The sequence below is a fragment of the Piliocolobus tephrosceles genome, chromosome 17, assembly GCF_002776525.5.
Source record: "Piliocolobus tephrosceles isolate RC106 chromosome 17, ASM277652v3, whole genome shotgun sequence".
Classification (NCBI taxonomy): domain Eukaryota; kingdom Metazoa; phylum Chordata; class Mammalia; order Primates; family Cercopithecidae; genus Piliocolobus; species Piliocolobus tephrosceles.
In genome coordinates this window covers 54,497,475-54,522,970 of record NC_045450.1, presented here as the reverse complement: position 1 = coordinate 54,522,970, position 25,496 = coordinate 54,497,475, and the positions used below count along the sequence as shown (strand labels likewise).

Sequence of the window (25,496 nt, the reverse complement as noted above, 5' to 3'; positions counted from 1 at the left end):
ACTAAAGTGTGAATGCAATTCTGACCTGTCTATGTATTCTTTTTTTTTTTGAGAGGGACTCTCGCTCTGTTGCCCAGGTTGGAGTGCAGTGGCGCGATCTCAGCTCACTGGAACCTCCGCCTCCCAGGTTTCAAGTGATTCTCCCACCTTAGCCTCCTGAGTAGCTGGGATTACAGGTGTCCACCACCACGCCCAGCTAATTTTTATATTTTAGTAGAGATGGGGTTTCATCATGTTGGCCAGGGTGGTCTTGAACTCCTGACCTCAAGTGATCTGCCCACCTCGGCCTCCTGAAGTGCTGAGATTACAGGTTTGAGCCATGATGCATGGCCATGTGAATAAATTTTATTGATTTTTTTTTTCTTTTATGAAGGAATTATCTTTGAACCTATAGTCTAACTTATATAGAATACTTTTCTTTTTCTTCTTTTTTTTTTTTTTTGAGACACAGTCTTGCTCTGTTGAGGCTGGAGTGCAATGGCACTATCTTGGCTCACTGCAACCTCTGCCTCCCGGGTTCAAACAACTCTCCTGCCTCAGTCTCCTGAGTAGCTGGGACTGCAGGCGCCCGCCACCACGCCCAGCTAATTTTTGTATTTTTAGTAGAGACAGGGTTTCACCATATTGGCTAGGCTGGTCTTGAACTCCTGACCTTGTGTTCCGCCCGCCTCAGCCTCCTAAAGTGCTGGGATCACAGGTGTGAGCCACCGCATCTGGGTTAGAATAATTTTACTTTTTCTAAAGCCTTTTCTGTGACCACAGAAAACACAACAAACTAAAGGAAAAATTAATAGGCCATTCTATAATTTACTCATATAAATTTATAATGTCAGATTATTTAAAATAGAATAATTTTATAATTTGAAAGAGGAAGGTAAGTGTCATATGTAAAGTATCCTGTATTTAAGTCCATATACCACTATTAGCAGCAGCCAATTATCAGACCAAATGCCAGTAACGATGGTGAACTTGAATTGTGTATATGGCTTCTTTTAAGAATTGATGGAAACTATAAATACTCAAAAATAGTTGAGATTTAAAGACTGGCAGATATTAAATAATATCTACATGGAATATGGATATCTCAGAATCTGTAATTTAATAAAAGATGAAAAAGGATTTTCTTTATTTTGTTTTCTTTTTTTTCTTTGTTGAGACAGTCTTGCTCTGTTGCCCAGGCTGGAGTGCAGGGGCACAATCACAACTCACTGCAGCCTCAACCTCCTGGGCTCAAGCGATCATCCCACCTCAGCCTACTGAAGAGCTAGGACTACAGGTGTGCGCCACCATACCTGGCTAATTTTTGTATTTTTTGTAGAGATAGGGTTTCACCATGTTGCCCAGGCTGGTTTTGAACTCCTAGGCTCAAACAATCCTCCCACCTCAGCGTACCAAAGTCCTGGGATTACAGGAGTGAGGCACCATGCCCAGCCTGAAAAAAGATTTTAAATGGTACCATTTATAGAAACCCATGTATATTTTATATACTCCTTCCTTAAACTGTATTTTAAACTTAAGAACTATCAGTTCTAGATTTGTCAACCAGAAATTATTTTAACTACCATAATATATTACTGCTTAAAATATCATAAAAAAGATATAATATTTTATATGGAACTAACAAAAGTTTAATAGAAAGCTTTGAAATTAGAAATATTTGCTGAAGTTCTCAAAAGAAAGAAATACCTTTCATTGATTTAAAATATATGACAGAAATGATATTTAACTTCCAAGCTTCTAAGATTAAAATTTGATCCCTAACATTTGAATATGTACATATTTTATAATTTTTCAACATCACTGAATTTTCTAAAAAAGCCAGTTTAAAAGAGGCCATAAAATTTTGCAAGTGTGCTAAGCGAACAAATAGCGGAACAAAGAGGGAATAAATTATTGACTATTCAGAAAATAATCATTTAAAAAGATCGAGGTATTTGGAAACAGTTTCCTCTTTTTTTGAGATGGAGTCTCACTCTGCTGCCCAGGCTGGAATGCAGTGGCGCAATCTCAGCTCGCTGCAACCTGTGCCTCACAGGTACAAGCGATTCTGCTGCCTCAGCCTCCCGAGTAGCTGGGACTACAGGGGCCCGCCACCACGCCTGGCTAATTTTTGTATTTTTAGTAGAGACGGGTTTCACCATGTTGGCCAGGCTGGTCTCAAACTTCTGACTTTGTGTTCTGCCCGCCTTGGCCTCCCAAAGTGCTGGGATTATAGGCGTGAGCCATTGAGCCCAGTCTTTTTTATTTTTTAAGACGGAGTTTCATTCTTGTTGCCCTGGCTGGAATGCAATGGCACGATTTTGGCTCACTGCAACCTCTACCTCCTGGATTCAAGCGATTCTCCTGCCTCAGCCACCGAGTAGTTGGGATTACAGGCATGCACCACCATGCTCAGCTAATTCTGTATTTTTAGTAGAGACAGGGTTTCCCCATGTTGGTCAGACTGGTCTTGAATTCCTAACCTCAGCTGATCCGCCCGCCTCAGCCTCCCACAGTGCTAGGATTACAGGCGTGAACCACTGTGCCTGGCCAGAAACTATTTCTGATCTAAAACACATATTGTTCAACCTTAGTTATTTCTTCTTAAGCATTATATTTTTCTTACTGGTGACAATGACCAACTCTGAATTTCTTATCTGATAAAAGTCACCAGATATAAGGACATATTTTCAGATTAAAGAAGAAAGATATTCAGAAAAAAAATTTGTAAGCCCAACACTCATGTTGCCAAGAGATTGAAATATCTAGAACACACAAAGTGGCTGCAAACCTGCTTTGTCAACACCTTACATGCCAACCTTCATTTTCTACTTTTCTTCTTCTTCTTATAATATTAAAGTTTAAAACTTTACAAAAAGTTTTAGTTTCAATCAGTATCAATCCAGTATTTAGAAACAAACAAACAAAAAAAAAAAAAAAAGTAAGAAAGGAAGAAAGAAAGGAAGAGAGAAAGAGAGAAGGAAAGACTTATGAAGAAGTCTGAAAACGAGACCGACCTATACCCTGGGTGAGATTGGATGGGTTAAGTGTCTCTGGCACTATTTGTCTTCACTATTGACAGACACTGTCACACAACCCACCACACGATGCCTGTCTCTGAATGGCGAAGCTAGAATGCAAGTTAAGTGTATTAATAGAAAAAACAACTAGCATCCCAGCATATAAAATAAGCATTCCAGATTATTAAAAAAAAACAAAAATTGTAGGGTTGATCATTTAATTTACATGATTAAAACAGTTTCAGTCTCCCATTTGTACTTTTCCCACCCAACATATGTTTACATGTTAAAATAAGCAATGTTTTAAAATAAACTTCAAAAAATTTAATTACTAATCTCTCAATGCAAGTGGGGAAATTTCTTAGACAAAATTTTTGTTAACTCTTATTCACCAATTTGTTCTGTTTATAGATGCTCTCTAATCCATAAGCCAGAATTATCTCTTTCAGGTGTTTTTCAGGCTGTTCCCTTACCCAAACTCTTTTGAAGCGTGGAAGAAGACATGTTCTGAGCAATGCAGTTACTCTGCAAAAAAATCTGTATTTTAGCAGCAAAATAACCTTTTCATTTTTCAGACCACGTTGACTCCTACATATTTCTTTATACTCCCCTTAAAAAATATACCAATTTATACTTTTAATGATATATGCTACTTTGTATAATATGTTTGATCCTAGAGGCTCTATTTCTTAAAATAACGAGCACTACTGCTGAAGCTGAAGGGTTTGTTACTGACTTATTGCAGACATCTTTTTCTTCTCCAGTCCATCAAATTGCCACTCAGGGTTCTAATATTATAAAACAATTACTCTCCAGTTTTTAATCTGAATTCTCCTTAAATAATTATTTCTACCTTATCAGAGTACCATTAATATACTCATATAATATTTACTAAAGAGTGCTCCCTGAAAAATAAAATGCTTATCCTGAAACTTAGAGCAATGTTTTAAATGTATTTTTTGTTCTATTCAAACAAAAATTTTTTCTATTCAAACAAAAATTCAACCCAAAGGATCTAAGCACAGTGCATAAAACATGTACTAGATATGCACATTAAATAATTTGATTTTTAAGTCCATTTAAAATTTTTTCCTAATGGAAGAAAAAGATGTTTTCCATCATCCAATGATTTAAGTACTACTGGATAGCATCACTTGTCAATACTGAATGAAGAGACTAAAACATAGATATAATCTTCTATCTCAAATAATTTTAACACAAAAGGGAATAATTACGCTAGCTGACAGCTACATTTATTACAGTGCCAAATATACCAGAAAGTACAGGCTAAAAAGAGAGAGAGACAGGGACAAATACTGTACTACTGAAAGATAATGTCACCTTAAGATAAAAACAGAGTATCACTAAACTTTAAAATTAGAGAAAAAAACAGTTCCAAGGGATGTTGTCTGAAGGACACTTCAATACTCTACAATACATTTTAAATAGTTTAGATTAAAAAACAAAGGCATTCTTGCCAATTCTACTCCAATGCTTTTACTTTTTTTTTTTTTTTTTTGAGACTGAGTCTTTCTCTGTTGCCCAGACTGGAGTGTAGTGGTGTGATCTCGGCTCACTGCATCTGCCTCCCGGGTTCCATCAATTCTCCTGCCTCAGCCTCCCGAGTCGGTGGGATTACAGGCGCCCACCACCACATCTGGCTAATTTTTTTGTAATTTTTAGTAGAGACGGGGTTTTGCCCTATTGGCCAGGCTGGTCTTGAACTCCTGACCTCAGGTGATCCACCCGCCTTGGCCTTCCAAAGTGCTGGGATTACAGGCGTGAGCCACCGCGCCCAACCTTACATTTTTTTTTTTAATATGACTAAAACAACAACAAAAAATAGTTTACAGCATCATTAAAAACTTCTGATTTAATCAGGTTTTAGACCTGGGTCTGGAGTAAAGTGTACATTAGATCCAATTGCAGACAAAATAAATTGCCTAGACAAAAAAACTAGAAGTCATAAATTGCTCTACCAGAAGTTTTTTGGTTTTTTGTTTTTGTTGTTTGTTTCTTTGTTTTTGAGACAGGGTCTCACTCTGTCGCCCAGGCTGGAGTGTAATGGCATGATCTCGGCTCGCTGCAACCTCCACCTCCCAAACGATTTTCCTGCCTCAGCCTCCCAGGTAGCTGGGATTATAGGTGCCCGCCACTACACCCAGCTAATTTTTGTATTAGTAGAGCCGGAGTTTCACCATGTTGGCCAGGCTGGTCTTGAACTCCTGACCTCGTGATCCATCCACCTCAGCCTCCCAAAGCGCTGGGATCACAGGCGTGAGCCACCATGCCCAGCCTCTACCAGAAGTTTTGATCATTAACCATGCAACTTAAATAGCTTCATTAAAAAAAATTCTATGAAGAACTCTTAAACAGCAGACTTTATGGAATTACCAGTCCTTCAGAAACGGTCTGTCCTTCCTATGATTTCATCATCCTCTATCAATGTTCCTTTTATACACAAAGGTCCTGAAACCATGATAAGGTTTCCTGATATGGTTTAAAGGTCCCACCCAAATATCAACCTGAATTTTATCTTCCAGAATTCCCATGTGTCGCAGGAGGGACCCAGGAGGTGGTATTTGAGTCATGGCTGCTGGTCTTTCCCATGCTATTCTTCTGATAGTTAATAAGTCTCACAAGATCTGATGAGTTTATCGGGGGTTTCCACTTTTGCTTCTTCCTCATTTTCTCTTGCTGCCACCGTGTAAGAAGCGCCTTTTGCCTCCCATCACAATTCTGAGGCCTCCCCAGCCACGTGGAACTGTAAGTCCAATTAAACCTTTTTTCTTCCCAGTCTGGGGTATGTCTTTATCAGCAGCATGAAAATGGACTAACACAGTAAACTGGTACCAGGAGCGGGGTGTTGCTGAAAAATACCTGAAAATGTAGAAGTGACTTTGGAACTGGGTAACAGGCAGTTACCCAGTTACTGGAACAGTTTGGAGGGCTCTGAAAAAGACAGGAAAATGTGGGAAAGTGTGGAATTTCCTAGAGACTTGTTGAGTGGCTTTGCCCAAACTGCTGATAGCAATATGGACAATAAGGTCCAGGCTGAGGTGGTCTCTGATGGAGATAAAGAACTTGGTGGAAACTAGAGTAAAGGTGACTCTTGTTATGTTTTAGCAAAGAGACTGGTGGCATTTTGCCCCTGCCCTAGAGATCTATGGAACTTTGAACTTGAGGGAGATGATTTAGGGTATCTGGTGGAAGATATTTCTAAGCAGCAAAGTATTCATTAGGGGACCTGGATTCTGTTAAAGGCCTTCAGTTTTATAAGGGAAGCAGAGCATACAAGTTTGGAAAATTTGCAGCCCGACTATGTGACAGAAAAGAAAAACCCATTTTCTGGGGAGAAATTCAAGCTGGCTGCAGAAATCTGCATAAGTAGCAAGAAACCTCAAGTTAATAATCCCCAAGACCATGAGGAAAATGTCTCCAGGCCATGTCAGAGACCTTTGTGGGAGCCCCTCCCATCATAGGCCCAGAGGCCCGGGAGGAAAAAGTGGGTTTGTGGGCTGGGCTCAGGGTCTCCGTGCTGTGTGTGGCCTAGGAACTTGATGCCCTGTGTCCCAGACGCTCCAGCCATGGCTGAAAGGGGCCAATGTACATAGCTCGGGCTGTGGCATCAGAGGGTGGAAGCCCCAAACCTTGGCACCTTCCATGTGGTGTTGAGCCTGCGGATGCACAGGAGTCAAGAATTGAGATTTGGGAACCTCCGCCTAGATTTCAGAGGATGTAAGGAAACCCATGGATGCCCTGGAAAAAGTTTCCTGCATGAGTGGGGCCCTCATGGAGAACCTCTGCTAGGGCAGTGCAGAAGGGAAATGTGGGGTTGGAGACTCCACACAGAGTCCCTACTGGGGCACTACCTAATGGAGCTGTAAGGAGAGGGCCACCGTCTTCCAGATCCCAGAATGGTAGATCCACTGAAAGCTTGCACCATGCACCTAGAAAAGCCACAGTCACCAAACGCCAGCCCATGAAAGCACCTGGAAGGGAGGCTGTACCCTGCAAAGCCACAGAGGCAGAGCTGCCCAAGACCATGGGAACCCACCTCTTGCATCAGCATGACCTGGATGTGAGACCTGGAGTCAAAGGAGGTCATTTTGGAGCTTTAAAATTTGACTGTCCCACTGGATTTCGGACGTGCATGGGCCCTGTAACCCCTTTGTTTTGGCCAATTTCTCCCATTTGGAACAGCTGTATTTACCCAATACCTGTACTCTCATTGTATCTAGGAAGTAACCAGCTTGCTTTTTATTTTACAGGCTCATAGGCAAAAGGAGCTTGCCTTGTCTTAGATGAGACTTTAGACTGTAGACTTTTAGGTTAATGCTGAAATGAGTTAAGACTTTGGGGGACTGATGGGAAGGCATGATTGGGTTTGAAATGTGAGAACAAGAGATTTAGAGGGGCCAGGGGCAGAATGATGTGGTTTGGCTGTGTCCCCACCCAAATCTCAACTTGAATAGTATCTCCCAGAATTCCCATGTGTTGTGAATCATGAGGGCTGGTCTTTCCTGTGCTATTCTTGTGATAGTCAATATGTCTCACAAGGTCTGAAGGGTTTATCAGGGGTTTCTGCTTTTGCTTCTTCCTCATTTTTTCTTGCTGCTGCCATATAAGAAGTGCCTTTTGCCTCCCACCATGATTCTGAGGCCTCCCTAGCCATGTGGAACTGTTAAGTCCAATTAAACCTTTTTTTCTTTTCAGTCTCGGGTATGTCTTTATCAGCAGTGTGAAAATAGACTAATGCAGGTTCCCACTGACAGACTGTCAACATGACAGAATAACAGAGTCAGAAAGTATATCCTATGGCCCACGTATACATATATCCTGACGGGTGTGTGAACTTCAAAATAAGGCCAAAAATAGACTGGGTGAGAATGGAAAGAAAAAAAGTCAAAATAAAGTTCAAAACTAATTTTTATAAAGAGAATCTATTTTTTTAAAACCTTACTAATGGCCGGGCATGGTGGCTCACGCCTGTAATAACAGCACTTTGGGAGGCTGAGGTGGGTGGATCACCTGAGGTCCGGAGTTCAAGACCAGCCTGGCCAACGTGGTGAAACCTCATCTCTACTGAAAATACAAAAATTAGCCAGGCATGGTGGCAGGTGCCTGTAATCCCAGCTGCTTGGGAGGCTGAGGCAGGAGAATCGCTTTAACCCAGGAGGTGGAGGTTTCAGTGAGTCGAGATTGCACCACTGCACTCCAGCCTGGATGACAAGAGTGAGACTCTGTCTTTAAAAAAAAAAAAAAACTTTACTAACAAAGGAAGTTAGAAACACATGGGGAAGGAAGTCAATGTTTATTCAATGATTACTACTTGTCAGAAAATGTTCAGTTATTTTACATATTTATCTTCATAAGAACCTTAAGAAGAAGCTGGTATTATTGTCTAATTATAAGGGTAATATTATTAGAAATATATTTAACTTCCCAAGAGTTCATCTCTATAGGAGATATGATATGATAGCTATCAGATTCAAATTCAGTCTTTATGACTCCAAAGCCCGTGTTAATCTCATCTGTGACAAAAATAAACAAATAAAACTATGTATATGTTGTGTGTGTGTTTGTATGTGTCTGATCTAGAGAACAGCTGTATAGACCTGGTACTTTGAGGTGCTTTCTCATTCGTTTTCTGATTTAATTTAGTTGATGATAATACCCTGTAATTATACGGGAAGAATAAATTTTACCTGAGTAGGCTAAATAAATACTGTCAGTACACATATACTTGATACACATATGCAATGATGGATGAAAAGTGAATATAACTTTACTTATGCCAAAAATAAATCCATCAAGTATCTAATACATCCCAATACCTTTGTTAGTTTTTAAGAGTACAGTTTATTGGACACTTTTATTCATTAATCATTTGCACCCAGTGATTTTAAAATTATGAAATATTTAAAACACATATGTACCTTCCACTCATATTCAACAAATGCTACCATTTTACTACGTATGATTTTTTTTTTTTTTCTGAGTCGGAATCTCACTGTCGCCCAGGCTGAAGCACGGTGGCATGATCTTGGCTCACTGTAACCTCTGCCTCCCAGATTCAAGCAATTCTCCTGCCTCAGCCTCCTGAGGAGCTGGGATTACAGGCACCCACCACCACACCTGGCTAATTTTTGTATTTTTAGTAGAGATGGGGTTTCACCATGTTGGTCAGGCTGGTCTCAGACTCCTGACCTCAAGTGATCTGCCCACCTTGGCCTCCCAAAGGGCTGGGATTACAGACATGAGCCACCATGCCTGGCCCATGTATGATTTTTCTAATTTTATTTGTTTAATTAACAAATAATCATAAATATTCACGGGGTAGATAATGTTCTGATACATATAGTGTACAGTAATCAAATTAGGGTAATTAACACATCCATTATCTCAATATTTATCATTTCTTTGTATTAGGAATGTTCAATATCTTCCTTCCAGCTATTTGAAACTATATAGTATTGTTAACTATAGTCAGCCTACAGTGGTATAGAACACTAGAACTTATTTCTTCTATCTAGCTGAAATTTTGTATCCTTCAACGAATTTCTCCCTATCCCTTCCTTCCCCCTACCCTTCCCAGCCTCTACTATCTATCCTCTGTCTTACTTTTACTTCTATGAGATCAACATTTTTTAGCTTTCACATATGAGTGAGAACATGCGGTGTTTAACTTTCTGTTCCTGGCTTATTTCACTTAATGTCCTCCAGTTCCATCCACATTGCCATAAATGCCAAAATTACATTCTTTTTTATGGCTGAATTCCAGAGGAAAAAATATCACAGAAACAGTGAAGTTCCTTTGTTATAAAACAATTACCTATGAACACTTTTTTGCTTATATTGTCAATCTTGTTGGTGATATAAAAAAGTCTACTTTTATGCATTAATTTCTTAGGCAAAATTGTACAAAATGCATAAAACAGTAACTGTATCTATTTTCTATAAGTATTTAGCTTACGAATGTTTGCGAATCTGTGAGCAGTTTCAAAATGCTGTTCTGTCGACTCAAGTAACATAAAAATATGCTTATTTATTAGAAACTGAATAAATCATAATATTTATAAAAGTGTTATTAAGAGGACAATAAAAAGAGAACTATTAAAGGAACAAAGCAATAATAGGCCAAGTTTGCTTTTTGGCAATGCCAATTTGTAACTGTCAAACAATTAGCAGTTGTTTCTGAATTAATGGCTATAGGCCCAAGTTTGCTCTCTAATAATGCAGACTTCAGCATAAATCCATCCATACATACCATCTATATGTATAAGTGAATGTATTTAGATTTACTATGTAATTTCAGTACAATAAGATAGAAGGAAGAGTAGAGATTTTTAAAACTGCTTGCAATATGTTTGTAACTGGGATCTGACTTCCTTCTAGAAATGGTCCAGTTTTCTTGGAAAAAAGGTAATGGCCATAAAGAATAACCAAGATCAACTCACAGAATTTTAGCTCACAACATCTAGAGGTGAATCACCTTTCTTGTTAGTGGGTTTCAGGTTTAATTTCATTAATAGTATACTACATTAGGTGGCAAAAATTCTGAAACATGTTAACCCAGAAAAGCAATCAAAGGCAAATCTCTTCCTCAAATTTAGTCAACTCAAGAAAATCCTCATTATGTAACTGTAAATACTTTCTAACGTAAGTAAATAATAATAAATTCAATGGGATAAAAAATTTAGTTACTAGAAATCACTTTTATTAAAAATTCTTCTTCTTCTAGAAATCAAATTCCCATTTGAAGATCCTGACACCTGTAAAGGAGAGGTATGGCTTTTCAACTCAATATTCTATACACTGCCTAGTTAAGGATCTTGTGTTTCCCTAATCGAAGTGATAGCACACAATGCCAAATTCCCTCAAGCACAATGGCAAGGAGTAAAGCAAAAAAGAGAGGTACTTTATGGCTAGAAGGATTGTGATATAACATGCAAATTATCTATCACAATTCTTGTCACATAGCAGGAACTTAAAAATGATAATATATTTTCATTTTTTAAAAGCTGTCTCCTACAGGAAGGAGTAACATATTTCCTTCACCTCAGTTTTTGTACAGTGTATTGTTATAGATGGTTTAGAAATTTCTATGATTTTAATTCAGGTGATTAGGAGATATGAAATGAATTAAAATATAGCTCTTGATTATACGACATTAATGTAGATCTCTAGTGCCTTCTCCTATAGTATAAATAACACTCAAGGAAATTTTGTAGAAAATATTTGTTACATACTTGAGATTTATTAAGTGACATGGCATAGAAGTCAAAGTACTATATGTCAAAGCTCTTCCAAAAGAAAAATTTATTATATGGATCACTTCACATCAAGTTATGAACTTAAAAACCGACAGTGGTCCAACAAGTGGAGATATTCAACCAAGATTCCCACTGTACACACTTTATGACTGTGTATTAACTATACATGTTAAAAACTGCTATGAAGCTAGCCGGGTGTGGTGGTGTGTGCCTATAGTCCCAGCTACTCAGGAGGCTGAGGCAGGAGAATCGCTGGAACCCGGGAGGCGGAGGTTGCAGCGAGCCAAGATCACACCTCTGCACTCAAGCCTGGCAAAAGAGCAAGACTCCATCTCAAAAAACAAAAACACAACTGCTATGAAATATTAGTGTACTGTTACTTCTAAAAAGAGTACTAATATATAATTACTGAAACCAAAATATCAACATTATGAAACTATGCAAAAAAGAATTATTAACATGTTATTAAGATTCTCTGGCTGAATTATAAAATCTATAGTTTAATTCATTATTTTTCTGTTTTGTTTCTTTGAGATGGAGTCTCACTCTATTGCCTAGGCTGGAGTGCAGTGGCGTGATCTCGGCTCACTACAATCTCTGCCACGTGAGTTCAAGCAATCCTCCTGCTTCAGCCTCCCAAGTAGCTGGGATTACAGGCGCCTGCCACCACGTCCAGCTAATTTTTATATGTTTAGTAGAGACAGGGTTTCACCATCTTGGCAGGCTGGTCTTGAACTCCTGACCTCGTGATCCACCCACCTCAGCCTCCCAAAGTACTGGGATTACAGGCTTGAGCCATGGCGCTTGGCCTAGTTTAATTCATTGTTTAGTTCAAGAATTTGAATTGAAAATTTTAAAGAAATTTGAAACAGTCCACTTAGCAAAATATGTTTTTAAATAAACTAGTATCACACAACGTTATATTCCCAAATGAAGCCAAACAAATCGAGTCTAGGATTGAACAGGAAAATAACTTGATTTCTTAAAATAAAGACTAAAGTTTATTGTTTACTTCCATGAAAGACTTTCTATTTTAAATAAATTAAGTAAATTTAATGATTAAAACTGTAAGCACATAAACAGATTAAAAATCATATTTGGATATACAGCATGTGAATTATGTCTCAATAAAGCTGTCATTTAAAAAAACCCAAACCTGCCATTATCTTTTCAAAAGCCCCAAATTCTGATATAACTCATTTAGTTCTCGTAAATAATACCTATATTTTAATTCTGTATATACTATAGGATTATCCAAAACACAAACAAAAGAATCTTTTCATGATTTGTACTTCTTCTTAATAAACTCCTTATTTTGCCAAAAAGTGTCATCAATTCATTTGGATAACTTTTATGTTTTAGGAACATGGCCTCTCTTTTAACTACTGAGAACTTACCAAATGGTTCAGAAAGTTTATATTTTTAAGGCTTTTATTCATTGATATATTGAACATCTAAGCCTTAACTACATTTCCACTGGGAAAAAAACAGAATTCTTAAAAATGAGGAGGAGGGCCCAGTGTGGTGGCTCACATTCCAGTGCTTTGGGAGGCCAAGGTAGGAGAACTGCTTGAGGCCAGGGGTTCGAGACCAGCCTGTGCAATACAGCAAGACATCTCTACAAAAAATTTAAAAAAAATACAGGGCCAAGCATAGTGGTTCACCCCTGTAATCCCAGCACTGTGGGAGGCCAAGCATGGAGGATCACCTAAGCCCAGGAGTTCGTTTGAGACCATCCTGGAGAAGCAGCATAGTAAGACCCTGTCTCTACAAAAAAACACAAAAATTAGCCAGGTCCATCACCTGGCTTCAGGAGTTTGAGATCAGCCTGGCCAACATGGTGAAACCCCATCTCTACTAAAAATACAAAAATTTGCTGGGCGTGGTGGCATGCACCTGTAATCCCAGCTACTCGGGAGGCTGAACCAGGAGAACTGCTTGAACCTGGGAGGTGGAGGTTGCAGTGAGCTGAGATCACGCTGCTGTACTCCAGCCTGGGCGACAGAGTGAGACTCTGTCTAAAAAAAAAAAAAAATTAGCCAGGACCATGTGGTGGCGTATGCCTGTGGTTCCCAGCTACTCATGAGACTGAAATGGGAGGAGCACTTGAGCCTAGGGGGTTGAGGCTGCAGTGAGTCAAGCTCACACCAGTGCATTCAGCCTGGGTGACAGACCCTGTCTCTAAAAATAAAAAAAAAAATAAAAATAAAAAAAAAATTCACCCCGTGTGGTGGTTTGCACTTATTTCCCAGCTCAGGTGGGAGGATCACTTGAGCCCAGTAGTTGAAGGTTGCAGTGAGGTGAGCTATGATCCCAGTTTGCACTCCAGCCTGGGTGACAGAGCTAGAACATGTCACTTTACAAAAAAAAAAAATGGGGACGACAACAAAATTGGTGACTCTGAACTCCACCTCACAGATCCTGACACTTGGCCCCAGGAAGAGGGGAGAAACTGTGTCTAAATAAGCCCCTTTCCCCCACACTGTGACCCTGAGATTAGAGGATTAAAATGTATTATTGATGTGAGTGTGTAAAAGTGTGAATTGTGTAGAAGCAGATAAAGGCTTGAAAGACACTTTTAACCAATATTCTGGATTGTGGATTAGCAGCATCATATTTACTTATTCCTTTAGTAACATGAAGAGGAAAAAAAATCTAGATTGGTGAATCTGAGAAACACATTTTAAAAAATTAAACAACAAAAAATGTCCATGAACACTCATATGCCCAGTCTTTAAATTTTAAAATTTAAATTAATTTAAAACTTGTCAAACACAAACCTTTATGGCAGAACTAGAAGTCTGTTCCCACCAGGCCCTCATACCTGAGAGCAGCTAATTCGGCTCCTTCAAAACTCTGAAGAATTAACTTTATCAAGAGTCAATGTTTTTATGCATTTCATATTTTTTCTTTTTTCTTTTTAAGATGGAGTTTCGCTCTTGTTGACCAGGCTGGAGTGCAATGGCACGATCTCAGCTCACTGCAGGCTCCGCCTCTCAGGTTCAAGCAATTCTCCTGCCTCAGCCTCCGAAGTAGCTGGGATTACAGGCGCCCACCACCACGCCTGGCTAATTTTTTATATTTTTAGTAGAGATGCAGTTTCACCATGTTGGTCAGGCTGGTTTTGAACTCCTGACCTCAGGTGATCTGCCCACCTGGGCCTCTCAAAGTGGTGGGATTACAGGTGTGAGCCACCACACCTGGCCCGTATTTTTTTTTAAATGTTAAAGATTTTTTAAAAACCCATACAAGTCTAAATTAATGTGCCTTCCCCTAGACATCTGTCTAGACTTTTGGCTAGAAAAACATTGAGTAACTTGGTAACATACTCCAAGTATCTCTGACAGTTACATAACCAAGAATATTAATATGTCAAATAAAAATATAATTCTAATGATATATATTGATTTCCCTACAATAATTATTCTGTGATTTAAACTCTCTTGTCTATAATGGTAAGGTATAAAGTACTCTTTCTAAGCTATAAAAATCCTAGAATAATCTACATTGGTTGCTCAATTTATATTTTAAAAAAGATTATAAATGACTTGTTAATGATCATATAAACTTTCTGTGTGTGACTATAACAAAACTAGAAAGGTTACCTTCTTACTCTCTTTGCCATCTTTACATCAGTAACTTCACGATAAGAATGTATTACTTCAAAATACTTCCTTTGATTAATTTCTTATTTTCATGATTTTTCAACTCACAGCTTTCAATGTAATTTATCTTGAGAGATTTTTCTCAAATATACTGGGATGGGGGGAAGGTTAATATTTCATTAGTGACCCAAATTCAAGAACTTTTAATATATATATATATATATATATATATATATGAATTTCTAAAATTCAATTTGGTATTATTTAAAAAGAAGAATAGTTCTTTTTCTAAACCTAACATCTTTTCTAGCTTTTAAAAGGAACTGGATCTACCGTCAACAGATGTTAAAAAGCACAGAAGAAACAGACTTTTAGTTCTATATAGATTCAACGTATCTTTAAAAAACAATCTCAAAAGATACAAAAGAAATCAGTTAGTCAATTTCTACTTGTGGATTTAAAGTGAAGTATCTCATAAAAAATATTTTATCTTCGTCATATTTTATTCTCGGATGCAATTTTAAAACCAGATTTAAAACTTAAAATTCCAGAAAAAAATCATGAGAGCCATTTTAGAACCCAGTGGATAAAAGCAAACCAGGTCATCTTATCAATTTGATTACTAAAAAGTTTACTAATTCACAATTAAATCCACAGAAACTGTTAGAAAGTGTCTGGCAACACATGAACAGTGAGCAGGGCTGATCAGTTTCTTTGCCATATTTAAAGTTTTCCTGCCTTCAACCAGAAAGGCTTCAATAATGTACTATGCAGCTTGAGAAAGATTGGTACATAAGGTTAATGGTACACAGGTTAATGCATATGAGAAATATATCGGAAGTTATACTATGGTACCAATATCCTCTTTTAAACCACAACCTTACACTTTACTGTTCTCATTTTGAAACTAAAATAATTTACTGAAAACAATGCTCTGATAAACTTTAAATATCATTTTTAAAGACAAGAAGTGTCATATTAGGCAAGAAACCTCTAGGACAGATAAAACTTCTATTTATATATACATGTTTCCTTTTTTTAAAGCAAACACACTTAGCAGTCTATAAACCCAATATTAGGTGGGCAAACTAATATTAAGAAAGCACTGATACTAATTTATCACTGATAAGACTATTTTCTATTAGCTTGTCTGTCAATTTTTTATTCTTATGTAAAATAAAAATTTGAGCCAATTGTATATCATTAAGTGTATGATTTGAGAGCTGAGTAAAAACAAGTCTAATAAATTTCAAACATTACTTTCTATACTTTTTCATTGATGTAAGAAAATGTCTTTATGTAAATATTATATTGACATCCTCCATTAGTTTCAATAAATTGAAAACAACTATGAAGTCACATATATTTTCAAATATAATAAAAAGGTTTCAGTAACATGTTATGAATAAAAAAGACACTTGAGTGCTTCAGTCACTTTTCAGATCATATAAAATATTTTCCCTTGGAGCAAGTCTTTAAAATTAACTATTAAATAGAAACTCAAATATAATTTTCTATTCACAGCTTGGTATTTAACCTTTTTAAGCACAGTCAACAAAACAACTTTAAGCTGGTTCCCATATTTGAAGACAAGGTCCATTTTAGGAAATGGCATTTATAGATGTGACAATGTAAAATTTTAAGAAATAAGAATTACATCAAGAAAATAATATTGAAAAAGTTTAAGGTTAAAAGTACATATTTTAATGCCTCTTTTTAAAACCCTCAAATCACACTCTTTTTAATATGAATTTTGCCAGCACTGTTCATGTTGGCCAGATTTCATGTTGGCCCTAGTTTTCTTTAATAAAGTAAAATGAAATGCATACCAGCAGCAACAACAGCTGGAGGAGGCGAGCCTGCCTCACCACCGCTTGTCTGACTCATTGATGCTACAGATGTTTCTCTAGATGGAGGTAATTGTAACTCCTTTGGGAGAAGATCATAGACAGATTCTGTGGGGAGGGGAACGAGAGGAGAAAACAATTTTTAAAAGAGATTCAGTCAACAATCTAATATTATATGTACAAAATGAGTATGTCTTTTCTTTCATGAGGAAAACTGTATTATTCACAAATAATTCTACAAAATTAATGTAAAAAGTTACTAGCAGCGAAGCACAGTGGCTCACACCTGTAATCCATGATTTTGGGAAGCCAAGGTGAGAGGATTGCTTGAGGCCAGGAATTCAAGACCAGTCTGGGCAACACAGTGACCCCATCTCTACAAAAGTTTTTTGTTTTGTTTTTTGTTTTTTTTAATCAGCCAGGCATGGTGGTACACACCTGTAGTCCCAACTATCTGGGAGGCTCAGGTGGGAAAATTGCTTGAGGTCAAGGCTACAGTGAGCCATGATCGTGCCACTGCACTCCAGCCTGGGTGAGACCCTGTCTCAAAAAAAAAAGGAAAAAGTTTTTTTAATATTTTCTTTTATTATATAATCTTATTGAACTGAAAAATGAATTTCCCATTAGTTCTGTCCCTGTTTTCTTCTTGGTTTTACTCCTTATGTTCAAGATAGTCTTCAGAAAAAGTTGCTAACATTGAAAATTGGATAAAACTAGACAGAATGGAAGAAATGCCAAATAACCCAAGATGGTCCAGTATCTTCCTTTTAATAGTACAAGTAAAACTTATCCTTTACATATGAGATGGCATATACTACTGTGGAGCAGCTTTAAATTGGCTTCTCCAGTCAATTAGTATAGCACTGCTCTTTTACCCAACACCCTTGAGAAAATATTTTAATTCAACACTATCATAATTCATTTCCCCCAATTATTAAAATAAATAAATCTAATCAAAGAAAAAATGTGGGTTGAAATGTTTAAAAAAAAAAAAAAAAAAAGGAATGTTATAGTTCAAGCAAATACTTCTTACTCTCTGAGGCATCCCCAACCCTGGAAAGGCAAACGCAAAGGAAACTCTTAAATCAGACTGCATAACCTATTAGGTTACAATTACTTTTGTATTCCAGATTAAAGAATCCTGTATCTTTTAAAAATATTTTCTAATACTATAATTGCCCATAAAATCATATCCATTAAAATATATTTTAACTTTTTAAAAAATCCCTTATTGTATAGGTTTTTAACAGAAATATTCCCAAAATATCCTCTAAAGGTAGTAGAATCAATATTAGAAGGAACTTCAAAAGACCGATTAGAGTCGGGCACGATGGTCATGCCTGTGGCCTCCCAAAGTGCTGGCATTACAGGTGTGAGCCATCACACCTGGCCTCGTCTTTTTATTCTGCCCCAACAAAAAGGAAATTTGAAAGAACAAATTCAAATAAAAGAGGAAAAGATCTACCCAAATGCATTTATGATGTATGTGATGGAAAAAAATTTATCCTAGTAATAGCCCAATCACTAACAGCATGTTACCAGTCAGGATTCTATCTCCATTTCTCCAATTATTAAAATAAATTAATCAAATCAAAGCAAAACTTTGTGGACTGAAACACTCTAACTTTCCCAAAGAAGGGTATAAAGTTGAGTCCCCGTTAGAAGTATAATAGTAATGTTACTAAAAAGTACATAGAAAGAAATTAAATGCAGAACTTGTTACATTCCACCCCTCTCCAAAGTCTGCCCCTCAAAACAAACAAGTAAAATGCAAAGTCAAGTGGAAGGTATAGGAAGCATGGACTCCTTCACCAAAGATGTTTTCTGATTAACTGACTCAAGTGTTTGGAAATAAAAGAAGTCAGCCTGCCAGAAGTTTATCATATCTATCCAAGGGAAGCTGTAGTTCATATAGTCATTACCAGCACAGGATTTTATTTCAGACATAACTGGGTTGGTTCTGCTACTTTAAATAACTTCTCTAAGACTTAAATCATGATTTTATTTTTATTTTTATTTTTTTTGAGACGGAGTCTCGCTCTGTCGCCCGGGCTGGAGTGCAGTGGTCGGATCTCAGCTCACTGCAAGCTCCGCCTCCCGGGTTCACGCCATTCTCCTGCCTCAGCCTCCCGAATAGCTGGGACTACAGGCGCCCTGCGCCCGGCTAGTTTTTTTTGTATTTTTTAGTAGAGACGGGGTTTCACCGTTTTAGCCAGAATGGTCTCGATCTCCTGACCTCGTGATCTGCCCGTCTCGGCCTCCCAAACTGCTGGGATTACAGGCTTGAGCCACCGCGCCCAGCCTAAATCATCCTTTAAACTCTTCTTTTACCCCAGTACCCCAAAGATATTCCCTCTAAACTATAACCATACAATCCGAACACAGACACTGGCCTTTCTCTTAGATCTGCTTCCCATGGGATACCTAAAGATTAAAGTAATATAAATTATGCTATTAATACTGTTATTCAACCCTAAATTCAATCTAAATTAAATGCTTTTACAGTCTCCACTGTAGAATTTTCATTCTAGCCAATGAAAGAAATCCTGAATAAGAGCACATGTACTGTACTTTATTTTATTTGAGTCAGGGGCTCACTCTGTCATCCAGATAGGAGTACAGAGACACAATCAAAGCACACTGCAGCCTCCAACTCCTGAGCTCAAGAGATCCTCCCATCGCAGCCTTCCAAGTAGCTGGGACCACAAATGTACACCACCACACCTGGCTATTTTTTTTTTTTTTTAACTTTTTGTAGAGACAGAGTCTCCCTCTGTTGCCCAGGCTGATCTCAAACTCTGGGACTCAAGTGATCCTCCTGTCTCAGCCTCCCAAAGTGCCTGGATTACAGACGTGAGTTACTGCACTTGGCCCATATGTACTTTAAATAAGTGCCAGCTACTTCATGTTATGCCACAGTATCTATTTTTCTTATGTTATCTTTTAAATCAGTTCAGATATATAAGGGAATAATGAAATTCCAGGTTTATAAACACAAGATATGAAGAAACAGAATGGGAAATCCCTAATGGAAAGGCAGCTTCTGAGGAAAGACTCCCTTAGAAAACAAAAGCAAAATCGCTTTTAGATGAGAGAGAAAAGAGAGTGAGAGAGAGGGAGAGAGAGAGAGGGGATATGGGTATAAGATAAGCTTTCTTTTTGGAGTGAAAAAAAAAGGCAGTGGTTACACAACTCTGTATATATATATATTAATAACCACTGAATTGTACCCTCTAAATGTGTAACCTTTATAGTACGTAAATTATATATCAATAAAGCTGTTTGTTTGTTTTTTTAAAAAAGGAAGACAGTAATAGAAGAAGCACAAGCAAGAATTAGACAAGAGCAAGCAGGGTATCTAATAGTGCTCTGATAAACTTCATAGACAAAATCATCTCTCTTCACATAGTTTCTATATATGAAGAAGGCCAAGCTGCAAACTAATCTGTCTTTTAAGGCTCTTCTACTAGAGGATCAGGGAAATGCTGCAGGCATAGTTATCCAAAATTCAGTAAAATATGTGATAAAAAATGTTTATAAGTTATTATAAACAAGATGAAGAAATATAGACTTAATAAAATAGATGACTTCTAAACAACAGTACCCCAAAAATGTATAGGTTCAATCTGGAAGAAGGTGGTTATTATATCACAACTTGAACAAAGATATGAATTTTCAAATGACATAGGCTTAAAAGGGATTAAATCTTATGTCATAATTCATCACAGATCATGAAAGACTGGAGTATCTGCCCAAAGGAGTAAGATGAAACTTAACAAGGATTAATTTAACAGCTGGTAAAATCTGCTCTTGTGCAATAAACTTACATGTACTCACTATTTCTCTTTCTCTCTCTTTTTTAATCTAGCCAAGTGATTTTACTTTTGTGTTCTAAGGAACTCTTTCTTCAGTCTGCCAAGACTAGGGTGATTATTTTCTTTTTATTTATTTACTTTTTTCAGACAGGGTTGTGCTGTATCACCCAGGCTGGAATGCAGTGGTGTGATCATTGCTCACTGCAGTTTTGACCTTCTTGCTCAAGCGATTCTCCCACTTCTGTCTCCCAAGTAGCTGGGACTACAGGTGCATACCACCATGACCAGTTACCTTTTCAATTTTTTTGTAGCAACAGGGTCTTGCTATGTTGGCCAGGCTGGTCCTGCACTCCTGGGCTCAAGCAAGCCTCCTGCCTTGGCCTTCCAAAGTGCTAGAATTACAGGCGTGAGCCACCATGCCTGACCTGATTATTTTCTTATATACTTCTCTATTAATGCTGCTAATAATTTGTGCAATAATGTGTAATCAACTCACCTAATATTTCATTATAAATTTTAGTTGACCAAAATGCCAGGGTAAGTGCACTGCTTAAGTATCCATGTAGTAGAATTAGGGCAAGTGCGCTATAATAACTCTATTAACATAAATTACTAATATGTGTATAAGAAAAGCAGACAGAAAGGGAAGCAAGTTCAGAAGATCAAGAATCTGTCTCATGCTGGTGCATTCTCATAGAGCCCAGGGCAACTGGAAAAAGGAAAGAGAGGAATGAAATCAACATTTTCAGATATTGAAAATAAATTAATGCTTTCCAATGTTGGGTGGAAAGGAAAACAATGTAAAAATGCACTGACTGGTTGGCTTGTTTAGTCATTCTGTAAACTCTAATAGATCCATTAAAGTCACTGATTATTTCTGGGTTAATTCAATCCTTTATTATTCAACACTGTCTATAAGAGGGTGGAAGAATTTCACTACAGTGGGTCAAATTTAAAGTAGGCAGAAATCCTATTCTGAGGCACAAGACAGTGAGAGAGAAGAAAAAATTGGTAATTTAATAGGGCAACTTAATTTGTTGGTTGGTTGTTTTTTCTCAGTTGGGCACTCTATGTCCAAATGGCTGATAACCCAAATCCCCTTCTCTACTGCTTTACTGTTACTGGTCATTCCAGGAAGAGATGAAAAGACCTCAAAAGAGTGCAGGGAGATAAGCCACAGGAAACAGCTGGGAAAAGACACGCTTTTCATGCTGTACTCACTCAGCAAAATAACAACACTAATAACATAATTACAGCTACTATTTTTTGAGCACTTTGCCAGGCCAGGCTCAGTATACATATATTCTCATTTAACCTCAAAACAACCCTATGAGGTAGGTTTTATCAATAAAGAATGGGATATCTGTATTACAGCAAAAAAAAAAGAAAAACACATGTGATAAAAGAAAGATGATAAAGTTTAGGACAGTGGCTTCCTTTGATGGGAGACAAGGAGGAGCAGAAATAAGCTGAGCTGTACAATGGGTTCACAGGTGTTTTTACTAAAGTATATAATCAAATAAAATACATACAACAAAATTAGGGCTATACATGGACAGAGCACAGCCTCACAGAGATGCTACAAGGCTTAAATAAGTTGATCTCTTAAAAAGGAGTCTAAGTTCTTATTTTTTCTTAGAATTTTCATCCCTGCCTCACCCTTGTTGATCTAAGAGGTGGCATTTGGTGTTCAACTGCTTTGGGGTCAGAGAGTAAAAATCGAAATAGTCAGAGAGCCCGTCTACTTTATGACTTTTCTCAAAACTGTCTTATTTACTTTCAAGTAGTAAAATAAATTTGTACAACTAATACTATTAACTTGCATCTATACAGAGATGAATCATAAAAAAAGGAAAAAAGCTCCGTAAATAAGATGTTTCTGTTCAGTTGTCAAGTAAGCAGCTAAAGAGAAATATCTGTGGTAAAAAAGAATGTTCCTTTGTGTTGGGAATGCTTTAAAAATCTAACAAGAAGTAAACTAATGCTCAGAACAGATATTAGTTACACAATGAATGCTCTCTGATATGAAATGCAAACATTATAATCCTGAAAAATCCATTTCTAAACATTTTAATCTTGTTTTAAATATTAGATTTTACTTTTAAAAAAACTCTAAATGTGAAACTACTCTAGGAATCTGAAAGAGTTAGAAAAAAACCTTCAGAAAATGGTTTGGGAATGAAATGCCTTACTCTTCCACCTCTCCATTAACTATCTCAATCAGCTGGGAAATCCCAAGCCTATAATTTCACATTAAATATTTTAAAACAAAATGCTTGGCATCTCCAATATGCCAACATAGTTCTGCATTGAAGAGAGAGAGCATTCATTTTGTTAAAAACACTTCAAGCTTGACAGTCATCATACTTGGCATCTCTACTGGAAAAAAATGTACTGGCTGTAGGTCCACTGGATATTTAGTTTCTAAAAGAGTATGCAGTCCAAGAATAACTGGTAGGTAATGCTCTGTTTTAACAAATTTTTCTCAATTTCCCAATTTAAGCCAATTTACTAGTCTGCTGCCACATGTTTACTTATTCATATCACTTCCTCTAGGTTGTAGTTCATTACTGTTTTCCTAAAACAATCTAGTGTTTTAAAGAAATTTTAAATAATTTGGGGAATAAGAAAACTAACTTGAGTTCTACAGACTTTTTTTTTTTTTTTTTTTTTTTTGAGACAGAGTTTTGCTCTTGTTGTCCAGGCTGGAGTGCAATGGTGTGATCTCAGTTCACCGCAACCTCTGCCTCCCAGGTTCAAGCAATTCTCTTGCCTCAGCCTCCCAAATAGCTGGGATTACAGGCATGTGCCACCACACCCGGCTGATTTTGTATTTGTAGTAGAGACAGGGTTTCTCCATGTTGGTCTGGGTGGTCTTGAACTCCCAACCTCAGGTGATCCGCCTGTCTTGACCTCCCAAAGTGCTGGGATTATAGGCATGAGCCACCATGCCCGGCCTTCCACAGACAATTTAATATAGTATACCATACACTTGTTTCTACTAGGTATTATTTTTCACTTAAAAACTTTAAAATTATGTTCAGCCAGGCAAAGTGGCTCATGCCTGTAATCCAGGCATTTGGGAGGCCAAGGTGGGAGGATTACTTGAGCCCAGGAGTTTTGAAACCAGCCTAGGTTGGCCGGGCGCAGTGGCTCAAGCCTGTAATCCCAGCACTTTGGGAGGCCGAGATGGGCGGATCACGCGGTCAGGAGATCGAGACCATCCTGGCTAACACGGTGAAACCCCGTCTCTACTAAAAAATACAAAAAGCTAGCCAGGCGAGGTGGCAGGCGCCTGCAGTCCCAGCTACTCAGGAGGCTGAGGCAGGAGAATGGCGTAAACCCGGGAGGCAGAGCTGGCAGTGAGCTGAGATCCGGCCACTGCACTCCAGCCCGGGTGATAGAGCGAGACTCCATCTCAAAAAAAAAAAAAAAAAAGAAAAAAAGAAACCAGCCTAGGCAACACAGCAAGACCCTGTCTTTACAAAAAATACAAAAATTAGCCAGGTGAGGTGGTGCAAGCCTGTAGTTCCAACTACTCGGGAGGCTGAAGTGGGAGGACTGCCTGAGCCCAGGAGGTCAAGGCTGCAGTGAGCCATGATTGTGCCACTACACTCCAGCCTGGGTGACAGGGCAAGGCCCTGTCTCCAAAAAAAAAAAAAAAAAAGAAAATTATTGTTTGTTTTCTAAATAACCTCTTAGCATGAAAGACAGAATGGAATATACTAGTCACCTAACTATTCTGATTATCTACATTTTACATTTCTTTGTTATTTTCCGAAGAAATTACTTGAGTCTATCCTAGAAAGAACAAAACTCTCAAGTTATCAAGGATCCATACATCACTGAGTAAAACATTTATGGTTTATTTATAATTTTTAGATATCTTACAAGAGTACCTTTTCAATAGTGTTTTAAGAACTTTGGACTCAGATGGAGTCCAAGAGGAATAAGGAGGGCTCAGAGGAGGGTATCAGAAGCCTAGCAGGGAGGGGGAAGGATACCTATAGAGAAGAGGGGGAGACCTGGGAAGGGATTTCAGAGATTAAGCAGGGTGAGGAGGACATAAATGAGTGGATGAGGGGGCAAGAGATATTCCAGATGCAGAGTCCGAGCAACATGAAGAAAATATCTATGTAAGACAGCCTAGTGTGTGGTGTCAGAGCCTAAGTGGGGTGAAGAATATATTAATATCTGTGCAGAGGAGAATGGCTCAGGTCGGAATGTTGGTGCCCAAGGAAATGAGATGAGGACAGCATCCACACAAGAAAGAAGGCTGATGCACAGGGGGTCTGTCTAGGGTGGGAGGTTGGAACCCAAGCAGAACGCGAATCTTCATATGGATGGACAGCCTAGCCCAAGGAGTAAAAGCCTGAGTAGAATGAGAAGGGTCTCTGTGGAGTTAGCAGGGAGAGCCCAGGATAAAATGTCAGAGCCAGAGAAGGGTGAGGAGGGTATCCATGCATGGGGCAACCAACAGAGGGTAGCAGAACCTAAGTAGTAATGAGGATGCCCACACAGAAGGATTGCCTGAGGTTGGGTATCAGACGTTACCCAGCAGGTATAAACAGTGTGCCCACCAGGCAAGAGAGGGGGAGCCCAGCACGGGGAGTTACAATCCACACAGGGTGAGGAGGGCATGTGAGGCCTTGGAGCCTGAGCCGAATAAGGAGGGCATCTGTGTAGAAGGGTCGCCTAAGGTGGGAAAGTAGAAGACTGACTAAAGAGGGCATTTCCATAGATGGCAGCCCGGAATGGGGTGTTGGAATTCAAATGGGGTAGGGAAGACATCTATAGGGGTTGAGGGAGCAGGAGCAAAGGGCAGTTTTAGGCAGGATTCAAAATCCTAGCAGGATGAGCAAGATAGGAGGCTATCTACCTAGCAGGGCTGCCCAAAGTGGGGAGTAAGAAACCAACTAGATTGGAGGGGTTCACAAGTGAGCAGGACAGCCCC

General features: G+C 38.2%; 1 protein-coding gene across 8 annotated transcripts in view; it reads right to left on the bottom strand.

The window, feature by feature from the left end:
- The window catches only part of NFAT5 (nuclear factor of activated T cells 5), a 121,949-nt gene that overhangs the window by 55,555 nt on the left and 40,898 nt on the right, over window positions 1–25,496 (bottom strand). For 5 of the 8 annotated variants that reach the window (XM_023210294.3, XM_023210295.2, XM_023210296.2 and 2 more), the window contains one exon: window positions 16,710–16,835. In XM_023210294.3, the coding sequence (XP_023066062.1) occupies window positions 16,710–16,835 (126 nt within the window). Of the gene's footprint in view, window positions 1–14,880; window positions 14,922–16,709; window positions 16,838–25,496 lie in introns of those variants that run through there. The other 3 variants (XM_023210298.2, XM_023210302.2, XM_023210297.3) reach the window with 2 other exon arrangements.